This window comes from Zootoca vivipara, chromosome Z2, assembly GCF_965207765.1.
Source record: "Zootoca vivipara chromosome Z2, rZooViv2.hap1.1, whole genome shotgun sequence".
Classification (NCBI taxonomy): Eukaryota; Metazoa; Chordata; class Lepidosauria; order Squamata; family Lacertidae; genus Zootoca; species Zootoca vivipara.
In genome coordinates, this window is record NC_142585.1 from 65,587 (window position 1) to 88,103 (window position 22,517).

Here is a 22,517-nt window from a genome sequence, read left to right on the forward strand (position 1 = left end):
CGGCGGGAAGGTAAATGGCATTTCCATGTGCTGCTCTGGTTTGTCAGAAGCGGCTTAGTCATGCCGGCCACAAGACCCGGAAGCTGTCTGCGGACAAACGCCGGCTCCCTCAGCCTATAGAGCAAGATGAGCGCTGCAACCCCAGAGTCGTCCACGACTGGACCTAATGGTCAGCGGTACCTTTACCTTTACCTAATGGGAGCTGTAGTCCCAACATCCAAGGGGGGCCAAAGGATAGCTTCCCCTGTTTTAGAGGAAAGTGCCTTTATGGTATCTTCAGGCTCAGAAGAGCCCACCACCCTACACTAAGTACTGCGTACCTCTCCAGCGGAAGCTGGTTTGTTAGCCAATTTTGGTTAAAAAGCAAACAGATGCCGCTGCCAACAAGTGTGCTTATGTTCCTGAGTAGAGGGAAAGCTTCAACAGCTTGCTTACTTCTCCATTTCTTATTTCCCAGAAAGGCTGAGTATGATCATGGGTATCAACTTAACCTTATTCCCATCTATCAGTGATCTACAGGTGAGCCTTCCTAGGACATAGAATCAAAGAGTTGGAAGAGACCCCAAGGGCCATCCAGTCCAACCCCCTGCCAAGCAGGAAACACCATCCAAGCATTCTGGACATATGCCTGTCAAGCCTCTGCTTAAAGACCTCCAAAGAAGGAGACTCCACCCCACTTCTTGGCAGCAAATCCCACTGCCGAACAGCTCTTACTGTCAGGAAGTTCTTCCTCATGTTGAGGTGGAATCTTCTTCCTTGAAGTTTGAATCCATTGCTCCGTGTCCGCTTCGACCGTCTTTGTCCCTGGGTGTCATTACAGAGGTTGGAGGTTGACAGCAGCATATTTTTCTTTGTCTCCCATCAACTAACCAGCCCCGACCCTGATTAACTTCAGAGATCCGATGGGATTGGGTGCTTTCAGAGTGGTGTGGCTGTAGGCTTTTTCTCAAATTGTTTGGAATTTTGCTGGCATTTTTCATGTCCATTCTGAACGCATCACAACTCGCCCTCGACTTTGAGACTGCTTCCCAAAAGAAGTAAAATAATCCTAGCACTGATCTAATATAATAAATCACGAGTGTATTTAGAAACGATTAAAGGGGAGGCAGTGGAAGACAGGAGTGCCTGGCGTGCTATGGTCCAGGGGTCACGAAGAGTCGGACACGACTAAACAACTAAACAACAACACACACACACACACACACACCACTTTTGAAAGAGCGCAGAGCCTGGCGGAAATCTATTTCAGTACAAGTTGCGCCTTTAATCTTAAATGTTACAATACAAAAAAAAAAACGTTTTAAAAAATTGGTCAATGGCATAAGAGCAGTCAACTTTTATACACAACTTTTCCTCCAGGACGTTTTCAAATGCAACTGGATTGAATTCCAAATTGAGGTCGAGCATTTGTTCTTAGACGCAACAGTTGAGCCCCTCAACACATCAATGAAACGCATTTTAAAAAGAAAACAAAAGGATCAAAAATAAATTGAAACTCAAAAAGGATTCAGAAATGGAAGTCGGAAACAGAAGTCATATTCCTGGAGTGCTTTTTGCCACATCCACAGTCTGGTTTTCTGACCAATGGCCAGTATATTCCTTTTTGCAGCTTTGCCCCACATTTAGAGTGAACTTGCTAGCTTGCAAACAAGTGTGTGTGTGTGTGTGTGTGTGTGTGCATGCACATGCGTGTGTATTGGTTGTGTTGAAAACAGTAGGCTTTACTAGGGCAACAGAAGAAAATACCAAGACATCATAACTGGGGATGTTAAGACTTGGCATAAATTAGACACTGACAGAGAGCACTAGGAAGATTTTAACAGCATTTAACTTGCCGATTTGCCAGGAAGCCTTAATCAAATACTAGAACAGGCATCCCCAGACTTCGGCCCTCCAGATGTTTTGGACTACAATTCCCATCTCCCCCAACCACAGGTCCTGTTAGCTAGGGATCATGGGAGTTGTAGGCCAAAACATCTGGAGGGCCGCAGTTTGGGGATGCCTGCCTTAATCAAATACTAGAACATTCTCACATAGTGGTCGCAAGACTCAAAATAAATACTGACCTCTTTCCATATAGAAAAAAAAGAACGCACACACACACAAAAAACCAAAATCTTATTCTGCATTCTTCTTACAGCATAGGGGATCTGGACATATTTTATTTTTTGGACAAAACATGATGCGTTCCACGCGGCGGCGCAGAGCAATCGAGGTACGGTGCCCAATAAAGGAGGCTAAATCCCATAGTAAGCAGGAACTCTTAAGACGGGTTGAGTTTCTTCTTTTTTCCCCTACGCGCTGTGCGCTTCTGCAAAAGAGGGGAACACAGTTCCCCTCCACGGTCCGCAAGTGGAGGCGGATGCAAAATGAACCTCCTTGCAGCCTTCCTATGGCGCAGTCGGGTCCGCTTTGCGCGTTAAACCTCCCGCCTTTTCCCTTGCTGCCCAAAGTCACATTCCGTATCTCGGAAGAGTCATTTCGTCCAGAAACCGTGCCTGCCATTTCAATGTCTGTTGTTGTTTGTTGTTTTGACACTGTACACATTGACATCTCCTTGTATAGCGTTCCACTTGCAGACTAACTAACTAACGTAATATTGACACGCCGCTCATTGAAGGCTCACACTTCTGGCAGATCAAGGACATTTCTAACAGTCAGGCAGTTAAAAAAAAGAAAGAAGGGGGGGGGGTTTCCCAACCCTTCTCAGACTTTATAAAAACAAAAAAAAAACAAAATTTGAATCGTGGATGTCTTCTTCATTCCCAGTTTAACTTGAACCTGTTTAAAAGACGACAGAGAGAGGGAGAGAGAGAGAGAGCGGATTTTTAAATAGCACAGAATAAAAAAAAGTTAGAAAAGCAGTTTACTTAACACAGGCACCTCCAAACTTTGGCCCCCCAGATGTTTTGGACTACAATTCCCATCTTCCCCAACCACTGGTCCTGTTAGCTAGGGATCATAGAATCCTAGAGTTGGAAGAGACCCCAAGGGCCATCCAGTCCAACCCCCTGCCAAGCAGGAAACGCCATCAAAGCATTCCTGACATATGCCTGTCAAGCCTCTGCTTAGAGACCTCCAAAGAAGGAGACTCCACCACACTCCTTGGTATCAAATTCCACTGTTGAACAGCTCTTACTGTCAGGAAGTTCTTCCTAATGTTTAGGTGGAATCATGGGATCATGGGAGTTGTAGGCCAAAACATCGGGAGGGCCGCAGTTTGGGGGTGCCTGACTTAACTGAACACGACTGCGATGTTTACGGGCAGAAAGGCAGGGTTTCCCGTAAAGTTAGCTAAGGTTGGATTCTTTTGCAACGGGACTCCGGTTTTTTTTTAAAAAAAAGTAACAAAAACTAACCTAACCATTGGCGATTGCTCAACTTTAAAATATGCCCCAAATAAATGTGGCGCCCCCTGGAGGGCTGGCAGGCGAGAACGTCCGTACCTAGTTCCCATTGAGCTGCTGAGAAAATCCACTGTGGTCCGCTATTGACCTCTCGCGACTTCTGCTCTCTCGCTCTTCGTCCTCTTCATCCCGCTCATCGTTGCCGCTGTGGTTTTTGCAGTAAAGCCTAAGAAGACAATACAAAGTAGGGGTGTGGGGGGGAACAACCCATGCCATAGGGCAAACGAGATGAATTTTAACAAGTAGAAATGTAAGGTGCTACACTTGGGCAAAAAAAAAATGAAAGGCACAAATACAGGATGGGAGACACCTGGCTTGAGAGCAGTACATGTGAAAAGGATCTAGGAGTCTCGGTAGACCACAGACTTGACATGAGTCAACAGTGTGATGCAGCAGCTAAAAAAGCCAATGCAATTCTGGGCTGCATCAATAGGAGTATAGCATCTAGATCAAGGGAAGTAATAGTACCACTGTATTCTGCTCTGGTCATACCTCACCTGGAGTACTGTGTCCAGTTTTGGGCACCACAGTTCAAGAAGGATACTGATAAGCTGGAACGTGTCCAGAAGAGGGCAACCAAAATGGTCAAAGGCCTGGAAACGATGCCTTATGAGGAATGGCTTAGGGAGCTGGGCATGTTTAGCCTGGAGAAGAGAAGGTTAAGGGGTGATATGATAGCCATGTTCAAATATATGAAAGGATGTCATGTGGAGGAGGGAGAAAGGTTGTTTTCTGCTGCTCCAGAGAAGCGGACACGGAGCAATGGATTCAAACTTCAAGAAATAAGCTTCCACCTCAACATGAGGAAGAACTTCCTGACAGTAAGAGCTGTTCGGCAGTGGGATTTGCTGCCAAGGAGTGTGGTGGTGTCTCCTTCTTTGGAGGTCTTTAAGCAGAGGCTTGACAGGCATATGTCAAGAATGCTTTGATGGTGTTTCCTGCTTGGCAGGGGGTTGGACTGGATGGCCCTTGTGGTCTCTTCCAACTCTAGGATTCTATGATTTGGTATTCAAACAAGTCCTACTCACAGTTAACAAACTGAAATTAATGTACATTAATCTTTTAAATCTTTTTTTCTCTCTGGAAATTTCCCAGTGCCCTATGTCTACTGGAATCTCATTTAGCACTTACTTAGAGCTGATTTAATCGACAAAACTAAAGCATTTAAATTTTATATGCTATTCAAAATATTTCTAGTAGCCAAAATATTGGAATATTTGATTTTTGGGGGTGTGGGTGTGTGGAATAAGCACTGTTGAACTGTACTAATAGCCCAATCCAAGCATGTCTATTCAGAAGTAAATGGCTCCTTTACTCAATGGGACTTAAAGGTCAAGGTCAAGGGACCGCTGACCATTAGGTCCAGTCGTGAGCGACTCTGGGGTTGTGGCGCTCATCTCTCTTTACTGGCCGAGGGAGCCAGCGTACAGCTTCCAGGTCATGTGGCCAGCATGACAAAGCCGTTTCTGGGACGTATTTTCCATTAAACGTGTACAGAAATCCTACTTCTAATTAGATACAAGAATGATCATTCTGTGTTATACTCAATCCAATTCAAAGCTTACATATAAAAAACATAGAAAAATTCATTCAGTAGCATTTTTCAGTATTTTGCTTCGACTCAGACCAACACCGCTACCTACCTGTATACAAAACACATTTTACTGAAACACTTGTAAATATTATAAGCCGTGTCAACTCATGGCATGTGTCAGTTTAGGCATCCCCAAACTTCGGCCCTCCAGATGTTTTGGACTACAACTCCCATGATCCCTAGCTAACAGGACCAGTGGTTGGGGAAGATGGGAATTGTAGTCCAAAACATCTGGAGGGCCGAAGTTTGGGGATGCCTGGGTTAGTTTATGCGGCTTAAATTAAGTAGCTGGGGGGGGGGCAGAATGAAGGCACCGAAAACCTTTAGTGTGCTAATTCTAACATGGCACAAAGCCCTAAACACTTTATATTATATAAATATATATATCTCAGCCCCCTGAATGAAGCTCACTACAATTCTCAAACTGCCCAGTTACAGATATATTTATTTACATACATAATTGTATTCAGGAGGTATTCTAGTTCCCAGCATGGCTAACAATCGCAAGAAACGTACAACTAAAAATCTATCAAGTTACTAATTAATTTTATATTGGGAATATGTTTTTTTCCGAGTCCCGACAAAAAACCCAGAGCGGCTGAAAGCTTTGCGGGAGCTTTTTCTGCTCCACGGCGCTGCTTGTTGAGATGCTGTCTTTGGGCGTGAAAAGCACTTGCCGAACTCAATCCATTGGCTATGGCTTCCCTTCCAGGTTCCTAATACTGCAATCTTGAGGAGGAACTAACTGCTCTGGTCAGACCTCGCCTGGAGTACTGTGTCCAGTTCTGGGCACCACAGTTCAAGAAGGATACTGACAAGCTGGAACGTGTCCAGAAGAGGGCAACCAAAATGGTCAGAGGCCTGGAAATGATGCCTTATGAGGAACGGCTTAGGGAGCTGGGTATGTTTAGCCTGGAGAAGAGAAGGTTAAGGGGTGATATGAAAGCCATGTTCAAATATATGAAAGGATGTCATATGGAGGAGGGAGAAAGGTTGTTTTCTGCTGCTCCAGAGAAGCGGACACGGAGCAACGGATTCAAGCTACAAGAAAGAAGATTCCACCTCAACATGAGGAAGAACTTCCTGACAGTAAGAGCTGTTCGGCAGTGGAATTTGCTACCAAGGAGTGTGGTGGAGTCTCCTTCTTTGGAGGTCTTTAAGCAGAGGCTTGAGAGGCATATGTCAAGAATGCTTTGATGGTGTTTCCTGCTTGGCAGGGGGTTGGACTGGATGGCCCTTGGGGTCTCTTCCAACTCTCAGATTCAGTGGAACAAATTGAAATATACTGCCTCCTGCGAGCTTCCTGTTGGCCAAAACAGACACGCCTCTCTATTCACATCAATTCAGCGACATATAAATGATAACCCCACGGTCGGCCTGCCCTACGCTCTGGTCCAGTTTGGGGCAAAGTAGAAGAGGAGGGCATTTACTTGTAAATTCCTCGCGACATGTTCTCAATGTATTTCGCTTTGTCTTGCACTCCGCAGTGGTAATGGTAAGTCCGGATACAGGCCTTGATTTCACACCCAATTGTTGCGCCAGATTGGCTACAAAGGGTGCATTTCTGGAGGAGACACACACAGAGAGAATAAATTTCATATTCTTAAAGATCTCGTTTCTGGCAACATTTCTCAACAGCGTGCAAGCAGTTTGCTGGGGAATTCATGTCGTTCAAACGGTCTTAAAAGTAGATTCAGCGGTACCTCTGCTTGCGAATTTAAAGCGCTCCGAACGCACGTCTGCAAGTCGGGAAAATGCACGAGTCGGATCCCATAGGAACACATTGGGGCAGTGTGAAAAATGGGAAATTATTCGTGGATTATATTAAGTGCCCGGCGGAGAAACCAAATCTATTGCAGGATTGTTCAAACGCTCAAATGAGGATATGGTAGAGAAAGAGGGAAAAGAGAAGTGAAAGGAACAGGACACAAAAGGAAAGAAATAGGAAAACAGGATAGAAAGAATGTCCGAGAGGACGTAAAAGATTAGTAAAATAAATGGTATGTTAGAAAAGGGGCAGATATAGATAAGAAGGAAAACTGACAAGACAGTTTAGCGAAGGTTGAGAAGAAGGGGAAGGAGTGGGGGGAGGGGGGGAAAGTAATGAAATTAATAAAATAAATTGGTAAGGATCTGATGTATTTTAAACGCTGATTAACTGAATGGACATATACGTGTACTTTGTTTTCTTTTCTGTTGTTGTTGTCGCTGCTCTTTTTGTTTTGTTTTTGCCTCTTTTTTTGTTTTTTGCTCTTTTTTCCCCCCACCGTATTTTTCTTTTCTTTGGTTTTTTCTGTTTTGCTTTCTTCCTCTGTTTTTGCATATTTGTAGACTTTGTGAAATGATTTGCAATAACCAACGAAGATTATTTTTATTTATTTATTTTTTTAAAAAGGAACGCGTTGGGAGAAAAAACCCGCAAGACGTACCATTCTCTTCCCCCGTTTGATTTCTTGAAGGACAGTTTTAATGTCAAAGTCGCCAAACTCGGCCCTCGATGTGGTCGTCAATTGCACAGTGCCAGAAGAGAACAGCTGGGAAGAGAGGAGAATGCAAAATGTTAGGAAGGTGGGGACCCAGGCTGTGTGGGATGTCAAAAAAAGGACATGGGGTCTGGGCCCATTCACCGACTACTAAGTATGCGAGCTATATTGTGCCTCCAGTAGTACACAGCGCGGGGACTGCATAGCTGCCGAGTTCCCCTTTCCTCGCGAGGAAGCCTATTCAGCACAAGGGGAAATCCCTTTAAAAAAAAGGGAGAACTTGGCAGCTATGGAGGGGAGAAGTCTTGGCTTTGAGGCTTGTTGATAAGGGCTTCTTGGAAACATCTGGCGGGTCACTATGGGAAAGCGGACGCTGGGCCAGACGAACCTTTGGTTTGACCCCGAAGCACTTCGGCAGTGGGATTTGCTGCCAAGAAGTGTGGTGGAGTCTCCGGCTTAGGGAGCTGGGTATGTTTAGCCTGGAGAAGAGAAGGTTCAGGGGCGATATGATAGCCATGTTCAAATATAGGAAAGGATGTCATATGGAGGAGGGAGAAAGGTTGTTTTCTGCTGCTCCAGAGAAGCGGACACGGAGCAATGGATTCAAACTACAAGAAAGAAGATTCCACCTCAACATTAGGAAGAACTTCCTGACAGTAAGAGCTGTTTGGCAGTGGGATTTGCTGCCAAGGAGTGTGGTGGAGTCTCCTTCTTTGGAGGTCTTTAAGCAGAGGCTTGACAGGCATATGTCAAGAATGCTTTGATGGTGTTTCCTGCTTCGCAGGGGGTTGGACTGGATGGCCCTTGTGGTCTCTTCCAACTCTACGATTCTATGATTCTATACATTTAAAAATAAAACAATTCCACCTCAACATTAGGAAGAACTTCCTGACAGTGAGAGATGTTGGGCAGTGGGATTTGCTACCAAGGAGTGTGGTGAACATCAAATGCATTCTCTTCCTCTTCATCTCTAGGCCTTTGCTGTTTGAACGAACCACTTTTTAACCCACGGTCCCTTTTTAACCACGCGAACTGTAGCTTCCGCGAAAAACAACGCTTTGTTGACAAGCACTCCTGTTTTGCAAAGAGGCAGCGCACGCGCCAGGGAGCAGGGAGGGGGATGGAGAAGACAGGGGACCTGCGCAGCAGCGCACAAATGAAGCCGACGCGCGCAAAGCATCTTGGGAATGCGCGCGCTGCCTCTTTGCAAAACAGTCGTGTTTGTAAAGCGCCACCTAGCGGCATACAGCAGAACTACTGCCTCTATCTAATTCTAGTTTTGCGCTCGACTCTGCTCATGCGGGAAGCGGCCAAAACAAAGAAATCTGTTATCATACGAAATATATTTAATATATATTTTTTATTCTAATAGCATCTTGCGGACCCCTGGGGGTCCGCGGACCACCTGTTAGGAGCCACTGCCCAAGAGAATGAGGACAACATGACTTTTCTCACCATGCACTTGTAATGCGCTGCGGCCTTTTTCGCATTGAAGATATGAAGCTTCCCCCGGGCTTCGTTTTCTTCTTCGCCCGCGTGGCAGAACCCGCATTTCGGTTTCGCGTCGCTGGGGCTGCTTCGGTGCGGCGACCTGTCTCTCTGGAAGAAAAACACACTTTCCTGAAATGCGCCAGGACAAGAAGTGTGGCTTCCACAAGGCGACAAAGCAAGTTCATTGTCAGGGCCGTCTTAAGCATGCCCGGCGCCCTGGTGCCATCCCTCGGGCGCCCCCCCCCCGGCGGTGGGAGCTGCGTGGGCACCACTGGCCGAGCTGCTGGGTGAGGCGCTAAGGCGCCCGGCGGCTCAGCGGTGCCCGTGGCCTCGCTCGCGGGGCTCTGCTGCGGCGCCAGCCGCCGCGGCGGCAGGAGCCAGAGCCGGAGCTGAGCCGGGCGCGCAGCTGGCCGCCTTCTCCACGTGCTTCCAGCCGGCCCGAGGCAAAGCTGGAGCCGGAGCAGCACCTGGAGATCAGCGCTGGCAAGAAGCCATGCGGGCCATGTTGACAAGCACCCCTCAGCGCCTCCTGAGCACCCAGGCGCCATGGTGCGCTGCGCCACCGGGGGTCTACGGAGAGGCGGCCCTGTTCCTTATGAAAAGACACAGGCTTCTTTGAGAGGTTTATAAACAAACTCACGTAAGAACTGCTTTCTACATCGTCTGTGCCGTGCGAAGATGTGGATCGGCTATCTTCTGGCTGCCCTCGGGGGCTCAATTTTCTGGGCCTTCCTTTGCGCCCCTTCTTCTTGGGAGGGGGCGCCTCCGACTCATTCCGTTCGTTCAAATCTTCTCCTAAATCTGAAGGAAGGAAGGAAAAACCCCACACGTTGAAAGGCTAGAACGGTTTTCTGCAAGCTCCTGTAGGGCAGTGTTTCCTCAACCAGTGGGCCTCCAGATGTTTTGGGACTACAACTCCCATCATTCCCGACCGCTGGTCTTGCTAGCTAGGGAGGATGGGAGTTGTAGTCCCAAAACATCTGGAGGCACACTGGTTGGGAAACACTGCTGTAGGGCACACACCCACTGGCACAAAAGATTGGCGGCAGCAGCGGGCAATTTGCCGGACTGAACCCAGGCTCCTTTGAAATCATTTGAAAACCTGCGTTATAAGGCCCCAACGTTCCCCGTTGCCAGAATCACAACAACCTGGGAAAGCGAGGCCCACATAACTTATGTGAGCTCGCTTCCAGGGAGGGAGGAACGCCGATATGAAAGGATGCCATATGGAGCAGGGAGAAAGGTTGTTTTCTGCTGCTCCAGAGAAGCGGACACGGAGCAATGGATTCAAACTTCAAGAAAGAAGATTCCACCTCAACGTCAGGAAGAACTTCCTGACAGTGAGAGCTGTTCGACAGTGGGATTTGCTGCCAAGGAGTGGGGTGGAGTCTCCTTCTCTGGAGGTCTTTAAGCAGAGGCTTGACAGCCATATGTCAGGAATGCTTTGATGGTGTTTCCTGCTTGGCAGGGGGTTGGACTGGATGGCCCTCGGGGTCTTTTCCAACTCTAGGATTCTATGATTCTACTTCTGAATATACACGACAGATTCCCAGAATAAGCGGCCAAAGAGCAAAAAAACCCAAGTATTTTCTTACAGGGCTCCTTGAATTAAACAGTGCCGTTATTAGGAGGTCTGCTCCAGTGTTTCCCAACCAGGGTGCCTCCAGATGTTTTGGGACTACAACTCCCATCATTCCCGACCACTGGTCTTGCCTGCTAGGGATGATGGGAGTTGTAGTCCCAAAACATCTGGAGGCACACTGGTTGAGAAACACTGGCCTGCTCAAACCGTTCGGGCTTGCTAATTCATTTCTCTGCTCATTGAGTTTTGCCCCATGCAAATAGTGTGACGCCGAGGGAACAGCCTTTGGGGGTATTTTCGAGGGTAAAGTGTGCAGTTCACAGGGCACATTTAGGTCAGATAGTGGGACATGTTGAAAAGGTAAAGGTAAAGGGACCCCTGACCATTAGGTCCAGTCGTGACCGACTCCGGGGCTGCGCGCTCATCTCGCATTATTGGCCGAGGGAGCGGGCGTACAGCTTCCGGGTCATGTGGCCAGCATGACAAAGCCGCTTCTGGCAAACCAGAGCAGCACACGGAAACGCCGTTGACCTTCCCCTATTTATCTCCTTGCCTTTTGACGTGCTTTCGAACTGCTAGGTTGGCAGGAGCTGAGACCGAGCGGCGGGAGCTCGCCCCGTCGCAGGGATTCGAACCGCCGACCTTCTGATCGGCAAGCCCGAGGCTCAGTGCTTTAACCACAGCGCCACTCCAATGATCCCTAGCTAAGAGGACCAGTAGTCAGGGATGATGGGAATTGTAGTCCAAAACATCGGGAGGGCCAAAGTTTGGGGATGCCTGGCCTAGTTGCTAGAAGGTGGCGTTAAAAGACAAATTCAGAGAGGACGACGTGCAACCTTGGTTTTTCAGAGGTTTTCGGTTTTTGGACCGGCAACATTTTGCGACGCAGTCAATTCAGTTTGGCTCCCAAACCAGAGGTTAAACTAAGCCTTTCCTTTAGGAAAACGGCGACTTGCCACGTCATGGGACCCAGGAATTCTGGCTCAAAACAAGCCCTGATTAGCTGAGCGGGCTTTGGGCTTGTTTAAGCCCGCGTCTTCTTTCTTTATGCTTCTGAGAAAGGAAGGTTTAATTTATTTCTTACTAATATGCTTCCTAGAATCATAGAGTTGGAAGAGACCCCGAGGGCCATCCAGTCCAACCCCCTGCCAAGCAGGAAACGCCATCAAAGCATTCTTGACATATGCCCGTCAAGCCTCTGCTTCAAGACCTCCAGAGAAGGAGACTCACTCCGCCACACTCCTTGGTAGCAAATCCCACTGTCGAACAGCTCTTACTGTCAGGAAGTTCTCCCTAATGTTGAGGTGGAACGGATTAAACCACTTTCCATTACTTTCAATGGGAAAGTTTGCTTCAGTTTATGAACGCTTCAGTTTAGAATCATATAATCATAGAATCCTAGAGTTGGAAGAGACCCCAAGGGCCATCCAGTCCAACCCCCTGCCAAGCAGGAAACGCCATCAAAGCATTCTTGACATATGCCCGTCAAGCCTCTGCTTAAAGACCTCCAAAGAAGGAGACTCCACCCCACTCCTTGGCAGCAAATTCCACTGCCGAACAGCTCTTACTGTCAGGAAGTTCTTCCTAATGTTGAGGTTTTCAAGCCCAACATTTCCATGCCTGCATTCAATGCCAAAAAAGCTCTTTTCCCGGCACCGCCTGTTGAACTATGCTATGTGTCTATAACTGGTCATCAGTTAGTTCCGATTTGCATTGTGTTCCAGTTTTGCATTTTTTCTGCTATAAACTCTCCCAGGATGAACGGCGGAATTTAGTCAGAAACCACAAGCAATTCATCGATCAGAAATTCAATAAACCACCACAAGAAATTGAATACGCAAATAAGAAATCCAAACTAAAGGTAAGGCGTTTCATAAAGAAGGGAAAACCAAGAGGCCCAGGTGCAAACTAATGCACAGTAAGAGCTGTTCGACAGTGAAATGTGTCTGTCAAGCCTCTGCTTAAAGACCTCCAAAGAAGGAGACTCCACCACACTCCTTGGCAGCAAATCCCACTGCCGAACAGCTCTTACTGTCAGGAAGTTCTTCCTAATGTTGAGGTGGAATCTTCTTTCTTGAAGTTTGAATCCATTGCTCCGTGTCCGCTTCTCTGGAGCAGCAGAAAACAACCTTTCTCCCTCCTCCACATGACATCCTTTCATATATTTGAACATGGCTATCATATCACCCCTTAACCTTCTCTTCTCCAGGCTAAACATACCCAGCTCCCTAAGCCGTTCCTCATAAGGCATCGTTTCCAGGCCTTTGACCATTTTGGTTGCCCTCTTCTGGACACATTCCAGCTTGTCAGTATCCTTCTTGAACTGTGGTGCCCAGAACTGGACACTCCAGGTGAGGTCTGACCAGAGCAGAATACAGTGGTACTATTACTTCCCTAGATCTAGACGCTATACTCTAGAACTACTTAAGAACTACTTAAAACAATGAACTGTGAGTAATTTTACCTTCAGAGTTGTGCGGCGCTTTCTTGTGCTTTCGACATAATATCCTAGGATAGAACATTGGAGAGAGGAAAGTCAGCCACAAGGGAAAAAGCTTTTATATCTGTTCAGAACCACCGGTATACCGTCACAAGACTTTTATAGCAAGACTCCAAGGCACTTTGCGCTGTCAGAAATCCACCTCGGAAAAACCTCTGCTCAAGTCACAAAAGTTGGTTCCTTTAACGGTGGAGAAATGTAAGGGGTCCTTACATGTAAATGCCTTGAGAAGGTCTCTCTCGGATCTGAGCCTTGTCGTGCAACGCACAATAGTAGTGATATGTCTTGTGGCAGGTTTTGACGTCGCAACCCACAGTTGCTCCGGGGCAGTGGCATAAGGCGCACATCTGAAAGCAGGAAAAAGATACACATTTGGAATCATAGAATCATAGAATCAGAGTTGGAAGAGACCACGAGGGCCATCCAGTCCAACCCCCTGCCAAGCAGGAAACACCATCAAAGCATTCTGGACATATGCCTGTCAAGCCTCCGCTTAAAGACCTCCAAGGGAGGAGACTCCACCACACTCCTTGGCAGCAAATCCCACTGCCGAACAGCTCTTACTGTCAGGAAGTTGCACCAAATTAAAGGCAGAGGAAATGTGTATTCGAATAAAAAGGGATTATACTGTGCTTCAGTTTCCATGTGAAGTTTGTTACAGAAAAAAAAAAACACAAGTTAAAGGCACCTTAAAAACCAACTAATGATGGTATATTAGCTTTTGAGCACTATGGTCCACGAAAGCTTAGCCATGGTTGGTCTAAGGTGCCATTAGACTCTAGAGATACCGGTATTCTACACTTATATAGCACCTACTAACTGGAGTACTGTGTCCAGTTCTGGGCACCACAGTTCAAGAAGGATACTGACAAGCTGGAACGTGTCCAGAAGAGGGCAACCAAAATGGTCAAAGGCCTGGAAACGATGCCTTATGAGGAACGGCTTAGGGAGCTGGGTATGTTTAGCCTGGAGAAGAGAAGGTGAAGGGGTGATATGATAGCCATGTTCAAATATATGAAAGGATGTCATATGGAGGAGGGAGAAAGGTTGTTTTCTGCTGCTCCAGAGAAGCGGACACGGAGCAATGGATTCAAACTACAAGAAAGAAGATTCCACCTCAACATGAGGAAGAACTTCCTGACAGTCAGAGCTGTTCGGCAGTGGGATTTGCTGCCAAGGAGTGGGGCAGAGTCTCCTCCTTTGGAGGTCTTTAAGCAGAGGCTTGACAGGCATCTGTCAGGAATGCTTTGATGGTGTTTCCTGCTTGGCAGGGGGTTGGACTGGATGGCCCTTGGGGTCTCTTCCAACTCTAGGATTCTATGATTCTAACTCAGATAAGTAGCAAAGCTACGCTTCTGAGTTAGTTACACTTTTGTGCATCTGGCACACACGTGATCTTCAGGTGCCGCGCTGAAATCGAGAGGGAATGCAGACGCCCCAAATAGCTTTGTATATTAGGCAAGAAGCGAAACAGTCAGCATTTAAGCAGCTGCCTAATTAATCCACGATTTCCAACACAATCCCATCGCTTGAGGAAACCTATCGGTGTACAAAACCACTCCTATTAAAAATCTTTTCGAGATCAGACGTTTGGCAAGGCAGACAATTCGGTTCTTGAAAACAGCCGCAGAGCTGCTGTTGAGCACAGAAGCAGCGTAAGAGCGTGGGCCCGTTGCCTCCTCCAAACACTGTTTTGTTGCAGCAGCTGTTCTCCTATGGCAGCTTTCTACTCCGAAATACATTAAAAGCTTCCCTAAACAGGGCTGCCTTTTCTTCCATGTGTTTCGTGAAAAACAGATATAGGAATCGGCTCGACATGCGGTTGGATTTCAGAGCGAAAGTTTCAAGTTTGGAACCTAAGATTTCAGAAATAATGGACAGATTTAACTCATCTCATGAAGAACTGAAAATTAAAACTAACTGTATACTGATGGAGTACTCTGTTGTAACTGTAAAAAAAACGTATAAATATAAAAATATAAAAAGACCCTTAATTGGCTCTCACTTTTTAATTTTAGGATTAGGAATTAACAGGCGTCCTTGTCACAAGAGCGGCTCGATGAGGGGTCCTCGAGAAAATTTTGTTGGGAACCCCTGATCCAGTGAAACCTTGTGAGATCTCACAATCTCTGGGAAGATCTCGCAAGGTTTCAGCGAGACCTTGCTGGAAACCGGCACCGCTGCTTCTCGGCGGGCAGTTTTATCAACTTCATTTCGAGTCGAGCTTTTCTCACTTTCAAGAGCTAGAAAGGCCCTCTTACTTACCAGCTTGGTGCCCCTTTTTATTTCCTTTTCAACGTCATCAACGGAAAAGCCCCCGAGACTCTCGTTATCGGAGGGCGACGATACCAAGGCAGATGAAAAAAGCTAAAAAGAGAGTGAGCCAATTGTGACTTCAGGACTGATTAAATTAAAGACAATATCAGAACTTCTACATACGAGAGAGGTTTCTTAATAATAATAATAATGATGATGATAATAATAATAATAATAATAATAATTTATTATTTATACCCTGCCCATCTGGCCGGGTTTCCCCAGCCACTCTGGGCGGCTTCCAACAGAAAAATAAAACACAGTAATCTATTAAACATTAAAAGCCTCCCTGAACAGGGCTGCCTTCAGATGTCTTCTAAAAGTCTGGTAGTTGTTTTCCTCTTTGACATCTGTTGGGAGGGCGTTCCACAGGGCAGGCGCCACCACCGAGAAAGCCCTCTGCCTGGTTCCCTGCAACTTGGCTTCTCGCAGGGAGGGAACCGCCAGAAGGCCCTTGGCGCTGGACCTCAGTGTCCAGGCAGAATGATGGGGGTGGAGATGCTCCTTCAGGTATACTGGGCCGAGGCCACTTAGGGCTTTAAAGGTCAGCACCAACACTTTGAATTGTGCTCGGAAACGTACTGGGAGCCAATGTAGGTCTTTCAAGACCGGTGTTATGTGGTCTCGGCGGCCGCTCCCAGTCACCAGTCTAGCTGCTGCATTCTGGATTAGTTGTAGTTTCCGGCTCACCTTCAAGGGTAGCCCCACGTAGAGCGCATTGCAGTAGTCCAAGTGAGAGATAACTAGAGCATGCACCACTGTGGCGAGACGGTCAGCAGGCAGGTAGGGTCTCATCCTGCGTACCAGATGGAGCTGATAGACAGCTGCCCTGGACACAGAATTGACCTGCGCCTCCATGGACAGCTGTGAGTCCAAAGTGACTCCCAGGCTGCGCACCTGGTCCTTCAGGGGCACAGTTACCCCATTCAGGACCAGGGAGTCCTCCACACCTGCCCGCCTCCTGTCCCCCACAAAGAGTACTTCTGTCTTGTCAGGATTCAACCTCAATCTGTTAGCTGCCATCCATCCTCCGACCGCCTCCAGGCTCTCACACAGGACCTTCACCGCCTTCACTGGTTCTGATTTGAAAGAGAGGTAGAGCTGGGTATCGTCCGCATACTGATGGACACCCAGCCCAAACCCCCTGATGATCTCTCCCAGCGGCTGCATATAGATGTTAAAAAGCATGGGGGAGAGGACAGAGCCCTGAGGCACCCCACAAGTGAGAGCCCAGGGGTCTGAACACTCATCCCCCACCACCACTTTCTGAACACGGCCCAGGAGGAAGGAGCGGAACCACTGTATGACAGTGCCTCCAGCTCCCAAACCCTCTAGACCAGGCACCCCCAAACTGCGGCCCTCCAGATGTTTAGACCTACAACTCCCATGATCCCTAGCTAACAGGACCAGTGGTCAGGGATGAAGGGAAATGTAGTCCAAAACACCTGGAGGGCCGAAGTTTGGGGATGCCTGCTCTAGACGGTCCAGAAGGATGTTATGGTCGATGGTGTCAAAAGCCGCTGAGAGATCCAGCAGGACTAGGAAACAGCTCTCACCTTTTTCCCTAGCCCGCCGGAGATCATCGACCAGTGCGACCAAGGCAGTTTCAGCCCCATGATGAGGCCTGAATCCTGACTGGAAGGGACCCAAATGGTCCGCTTCTTCCATTTGGCAGTACTATAGGAACTTATGAATATATCTGGTTCTGTTCTAAAGAATTTCAATGGGCAGTATGATCCTATGCGGATCAAACAGATTTGAGGTTGAATCCTGATAAGACAGAAGTACTGTTTGTGGGGGACAGGAGGCGGGCGGGAGTGGAGGACTCCCTGGTCCTGAATGGGGTAACTGTGCCCCTGAAGGACCAGGTGCGCAGCCTGGGAGTCATTCTGGACTCCCAGCTGTCCATGGAGGTGCAGGTCAACTCTGTGTCCAGGGCAGCTGTCTATCAGCTCCATCTGGTACGCAGGCTGAGACCCTACCTGCCTGTAGACTGTCTCACCAGAGTGGTGCATGCTCTAGTTATCTCCCGCTTGGACTACTGCCATGCGCTCTACGTGGGGCTACCTTTGAAGGTGACCCGGAAACTGCAACTAATCCAGAATGCGGCAGCTAGACTGGTGACTGGGAGCGGCCGCCGAGACCACATAACACCGGTCCTGAAAGACCTACATTGGCTCCCAGTACGTTTCCGAGCACAATTCAAAGTGTTGGTGCTGACCTTGAAAGCCCTAAACGGCCTCGGTCCGGTATACCTGAAGGAGCGTCTCCACCCCCATCGTTCTGCCCGGACACTGAGGTCCAGCGCCGAGGGCCTTCTGGCGGTTCCCTCACTGCGAGAAGCAAAGCTACAGGGAACCAGGCAGAGGGCCTTCTCGGTGGTGGCGCCCGCCCTGTGGAACGCCCTCCCGACAGATGTCAAAGAGGAAAACAACTACCAGACTTTTAGAAGACATCTGAAGGCAGCCCTGTTTAGGGAAGCTTTTAATGTTTGATGGATTTCTGTATTTTAATGTTTTGTCGGAAGCCGCCCAGATGGGCAGCGTTCTGCCCTAAGAGCAGCTTCCGGCAGCGTTTGGGAACCCTTACCATGCACTTATGATGCGCCGCCACCTTCTGGTTTTCAGAGAACAGGAGCTGCCCACATTCGTTATCCTTGTTGGACCTGCAGAGGCCGCACTTGCGCTGCCGGCCGGGTCCCTTCTTCTGCCCAGCTGCTGCCGACATGATTCTTGCAGCAGTTCGGAGAGTGCTACTTCAAGCCTTGCCGACGCAACGCAGAAGAACGACAAAAAAAAAGCGGGCGCAAGCAATCACGTTAGCTTCTCTCTAAGTTCACCGGCTATTTAGCATCCGATAAACTGCGTCCAGTTTTCCCGTGTGTCCCTAGGTTACTGCGCATGGGCCCCAGGGACTGGACAGCAGAGACTGGACGCACGCACACACACACACTCTCCCCCCCCACCTAGCGTTTCGCTGCGGCTGCCAACCGCCGCTCCTGGCTGGACTGGGCGGGGGGGAGCGCGCACGTGTGTGCGTCCAGCAAGGACAGGTCCCGGGGTTCGGGGAAGCGCTGCGCAAGCGCTCCTCCAAACCCCGGGATGTCTCCTTCCTGTCGCCTCCCGTTTGAGCTGGTAGTGGCGCTCCTGCTGACGGGCCAGCCAGTCACCCCCGCCGAAGCCTCCTAGTCTCCGGGCTCCTGTGGCTCCGGCAGGCAGGCTTTCCCCGTCATCGTCGTCGTAGGCGCCAGGGTGGATCTGATTTAAATCACAATTTAAATCACGATTTAAATCACTAGTCAGTAAGGCTTGACTTAAATCAGTTTTCTACATAAAAACTAATTCTTGCTGGTATAACTTTAATATGCAAGTAGATGAAGATTTTTAGAATCACAACTTTTCATATTAGTTTTTTCTTATCCCCAGTTGAATAGGTTAATCATTCATATTTGGACAACTTGACTGTTGTACTTAGGAAGGAGAAAAATCATCATGACCTTAATAATAACAATTTAAATAGATTTATTCAACTGAAACAATAACATTACAGCATATGTTATTAGCTGAAACAAACATCCATGTTTGTTAACTAATTTGGCTAAACAAAAACAAAATATATATATTTTAAGAAACTTAGACTGTCAGCCCAGCCTACACATGAAAAACTTAAATACTGCCCACTCCAAACAATCAGAAAAATATTGTTTCTATTCTATTCACTGAACTTCTTGAAACTTAGCACTAAAGGGGTTGTTTCTGTATTCATAGGTTTGTAGAACTCTGTTCATGTTATAACATTTTTGCTGTGAAGAAGAGGCATGTGATCTCTGTTGAGTCAAATTCAGTTTTGAGAACTGCAAAAGTAAACCAAGCACCTGTGATAATATCTTGTAGGCAGAGAAACTGCCCAATAATCTTACAAAAACCTCTGGAAGAGCATGACATTGTGAATGGATTAATGGCATTGATTTACCCGCAAAATTAAACATATACAACCTTATTCTACATAATTAAAAAAACTAATCTTTATTTCATGATGGAATAACCTTTGGATGGTAATATATTTTCCTCAAAAAGCATTTTATTTAAAAAAATCCAATTTAAATAAAAAAATAGATTTAAATCAAAAAAATCCGATTTAAATAAAAAAAATCTGATTTTTTTGATTTTTTTAAAAAAAATAATTGATTTTTATCCACCCTGCCTGGCGCGCCCCAAGGCCGCGGCCCCGCTGCTCCTCTCACATATCCTCTAGCGCCCGTTGTCTAAACGGGCTGAACGACACTAGTTCCTTATCAAGAGCATCTTCGCGATTCAAAACGCCTAAGGGTGGAACGTGGTGCTTCCGAGTAAATCTGCACCTTGCCGAAGCGGCCCTTCCGCAAGGAACGAACCTTGACAAAAAATCCCAACAGGAGAAGTGCCCAAATAAAGAAAGTTGAAAAAAGACAAAAAAAAAACATTTGAGAAGAATGGATATCATACCCACTTAAGATTCCACCTCAACATTAGGAAGAACTTCCTGACAGTAAGAGCTGTTCGGCAGTGGGATTTGCTGCCAAGGAGTGGGATTTGCTGCCAAGGAGTGGGGCGGAGTCTCCTTCTTTGGAGGTCTTTAAGCAGAGGCTTGACAGCCATCTCTCAAGAATGCTTGGATGGTGTTTCCTGCTTGGCAGGGGGTTGGACTGGATGGCCCTTGGGGTCTCTTCCAACTCTACGATTCTATGATCCCTAGCTAGCAGGACCAGTGGTTGGGGAAGATGGGAATTGTAGTCCAAAACATCGGGAGAGCCAAAGTTTGGGGATGCCTGCTCAATGCATTTCCCCCCGCAGGTCAGTCCCGTCCCCAAACCACAAGTTGAGGCCTAGAGCAGTCTTTCCCAACCAGTGTGCCCTCCAGGTGTTTTGGGACTACAACTCCCATCATGCCTAGCTCGCAAGACCAGTGGTCAGGGATGATGGGAGTTGTAGTCCCAAAACATAGATGGCCCCTGGGCGACCCTCCCAGCGCTGCCTCTGAGGGGCGAAGGCGGGGGCGGCCAAGTGTCCCCCCCCAGGCAGGGGGAAGCGGGTGTTCCGGGCCCCACCGGAGGCCAGCGAGCGTCGGACTCACCAGGTCGGCTTCGGGATGGGCAGCCGGGGGCTGGGCGGGAAAGAGCTCCTCTCAGACGGGTCCGGCTGCTGCCGCTGCCGCCTTCGCAGCTCCTCGCTGGGCTTCAACCGCCCTTTTTCTCCGGAGGCTCCGCAGAAGAAGCAGCAGCAGCAGGAGGAGAAGAAGATGCCGCCGCCGCCAAGCTTGACGCAAGCACGCACGCACGCACGGCGCCTGACGCCCGCGAGACCGGCGTTTGACGCCACGCCCTCAGCCAAACCAAGCGGCCTGGCCGGCCCTTTGGGCCGCTTACTGCGCATGCGCCCTGATGGGGGGTTTGGCTTCAACCGCCCTTTTTCTCCGGAGGCTCCGCAGAAGCAGCAGCAGGAGGAGGAAAAGATGCCGCCGCCGCCGCCAAGCTTGACGCAAGCACGCACGCACGCACGGCGCCTGACGCCCGCGAGACCGGCGTCGGATGCCACACCCTCAGCCAAACCAAGCGGCTAGCCTGCCCTTTGGGCCGCTTACTGCGCATGCGCCTTGATTGGGGGTGTGGTTTTTTTTTTTAAACTAATATGGCGACTCGACTTTCCCTCACGCGCCTTCTTTGGTGGCGGGATGTGGAAGGAGTAGGAAGGGGTTAACCAGTCTCGCGCCTGCGCAGAGAAGGGAGCGGGAAGAGGCGCTTCCGATGGAGGAGTCTCGCGCATGCGCTGCTGCCGCCGCCGCTGCGGGCACTCCATCTCCCATCAGTCTCAGCCAATTTGGCCCCGGGAATCAAGGATGATGGGAATTGCAGTCCAGCAACAACAGACCCATAAGTGCCCCATCCAAGGGTAAGACTCCATGTAGCTCAGGCACCCCCAAACTTCGGCCCTCCAGATGTTTTGGACTACAATTACCATCATCCCCGACCACTGGTCCTGTTAGCTAGGGATCATGGGAGTTGTAGTCCAAAAGCAGCCGTTTAATCTGGGGCAATTTCTCCACTACTGCCACTTGAATATGCAGGCAAATTCCAGCATGTTGCAATCGAGTTTTCCTGCCCTTTGTCAATTCGCACAATAATAAGACAATGAGAGATAGGAAATGGTGCATTTGAACTCAGCACCTCGGACATAATTCCCTCAATAAGAATGAAGACTAGCAAAATGAATTCAATCTCATAACTAGATGCTATAAAATACTTTATTACAATAAGATAACAGGGTATGAATATTAAAACATAACATAGGACATAAAAGAAGTTCATTCATTTGGTAGAGTAAATACATGATTGATTAAAAGTCCGTTATATACTGTATGTATATTCAATGTTATGTTTATAATTTGTGAAAGAGAGAAGAAAATTAAAACGAACTGCGAAAATATCTGCGAAAAAGATGACAGAATGAAGACAGAAGAAAGAAGAATGGAAGTCCAACATATAAAGTTGAATAGAAATGGGACTTTCTAGCTTTATGTTCCTCCCTCCCTGTCTTTTCTTTTCTCCTTTTCTTTTCTTTCTATTTGATTGGAAATTTAAGAATTTAAAGCCATGATAGATGTAATGAATATAATGTAATGAACATAGAAATGGAAAATTTAATAAAAATTATTGCAAAAAAAGGGAAAAAAAAGAATGAGGGTTCATTGGCAAAGTTGTTCTCTTGTTGAAAATCGCAGCTCTAGTATTGCAAACAGGAGCAACGTAATGGAGGTCTGTGCCTTTCAGACTTACAGGGGTTCTCGAGATGGAATCAAACCAGAATCTTGCCCAAACCAAAACTCAGCTAAATGAAAGATGCACTATTTTATCATCACAGATTACTGCATTTAAAAAAAAATTGGGTTGTTAGGAGGATAAAAGGGAGAAATGCAGAGAACTCGAGCTCCTTGGCGGAAAAGTGGAGCATAAATGTAAGAATAGATTGGTTCACTAAAATAAATATTTCAATTTGGATTTGCATTAAATAAAACAGATACTCAAATTTTGAACTACATCAGGTGATGGCTGGCCTGAAAAGTGTTTTTTTCAGCATCTCTAGATCTTCAGCACTCTTTGTGTTCTCTG

General features: G+C 47.6%; 1 protein-coding gene and 1 long non-coding RNA gene across 2 annotated transcripts; one reads left to right on the forward strand and one right to left on the reverse strand.

Moving 5' to 3' along the window:
• Window positions 1–1,239: 1,239 nt before the first annotated feature.
• Window positions 1,240–20,685, reverse strand: PHF6 (PHD finger protein 6). The gene is made up of 11 exons (XM_060270215.2): window positions 20,486–20,685; window positions 17,963–18,136; window positions 15,323–15,424; window positions 13,271–13,404; window positions 13,022–13,065; window positions 9,616–9,776; window positions 8,940–9,083; window positions 7,431–7,535; window positions 6,432–6,565; window positions 3,447–3,573; window positions 1,240–2,781 (listed from the first exon to the last, which is right to left on the reverse strand). Exons 2-10 carry the CDS (start codon window positions 18,098–18,100, stop codon window positions 3,447–3,449), a joined length of 1,089 nt encoding a protein of 362 aa, XP_060126198.1. The 5' UTR covers window positions 18,101–18,136; window positions 20,486–20,685; the 3' UTR covers window positions 1,240–2,781.
• A 480-nt stretch (window positions 20,686–21,165) lies between these two features.
• Window positions 21,166–22,083, forward strand: LOC148686502 (uncharacterized). The gene is made up of 2 exons (XR_015948740.1): window positions 21,166–21,300; window positions 21,803–22,083. It is a non-coding gene; the product is annotated as an uncharacterized LOC148686502 (long non-coding RNA).
• Window positions 22,084–22,517: the final 434 nt, after the last annotated feature.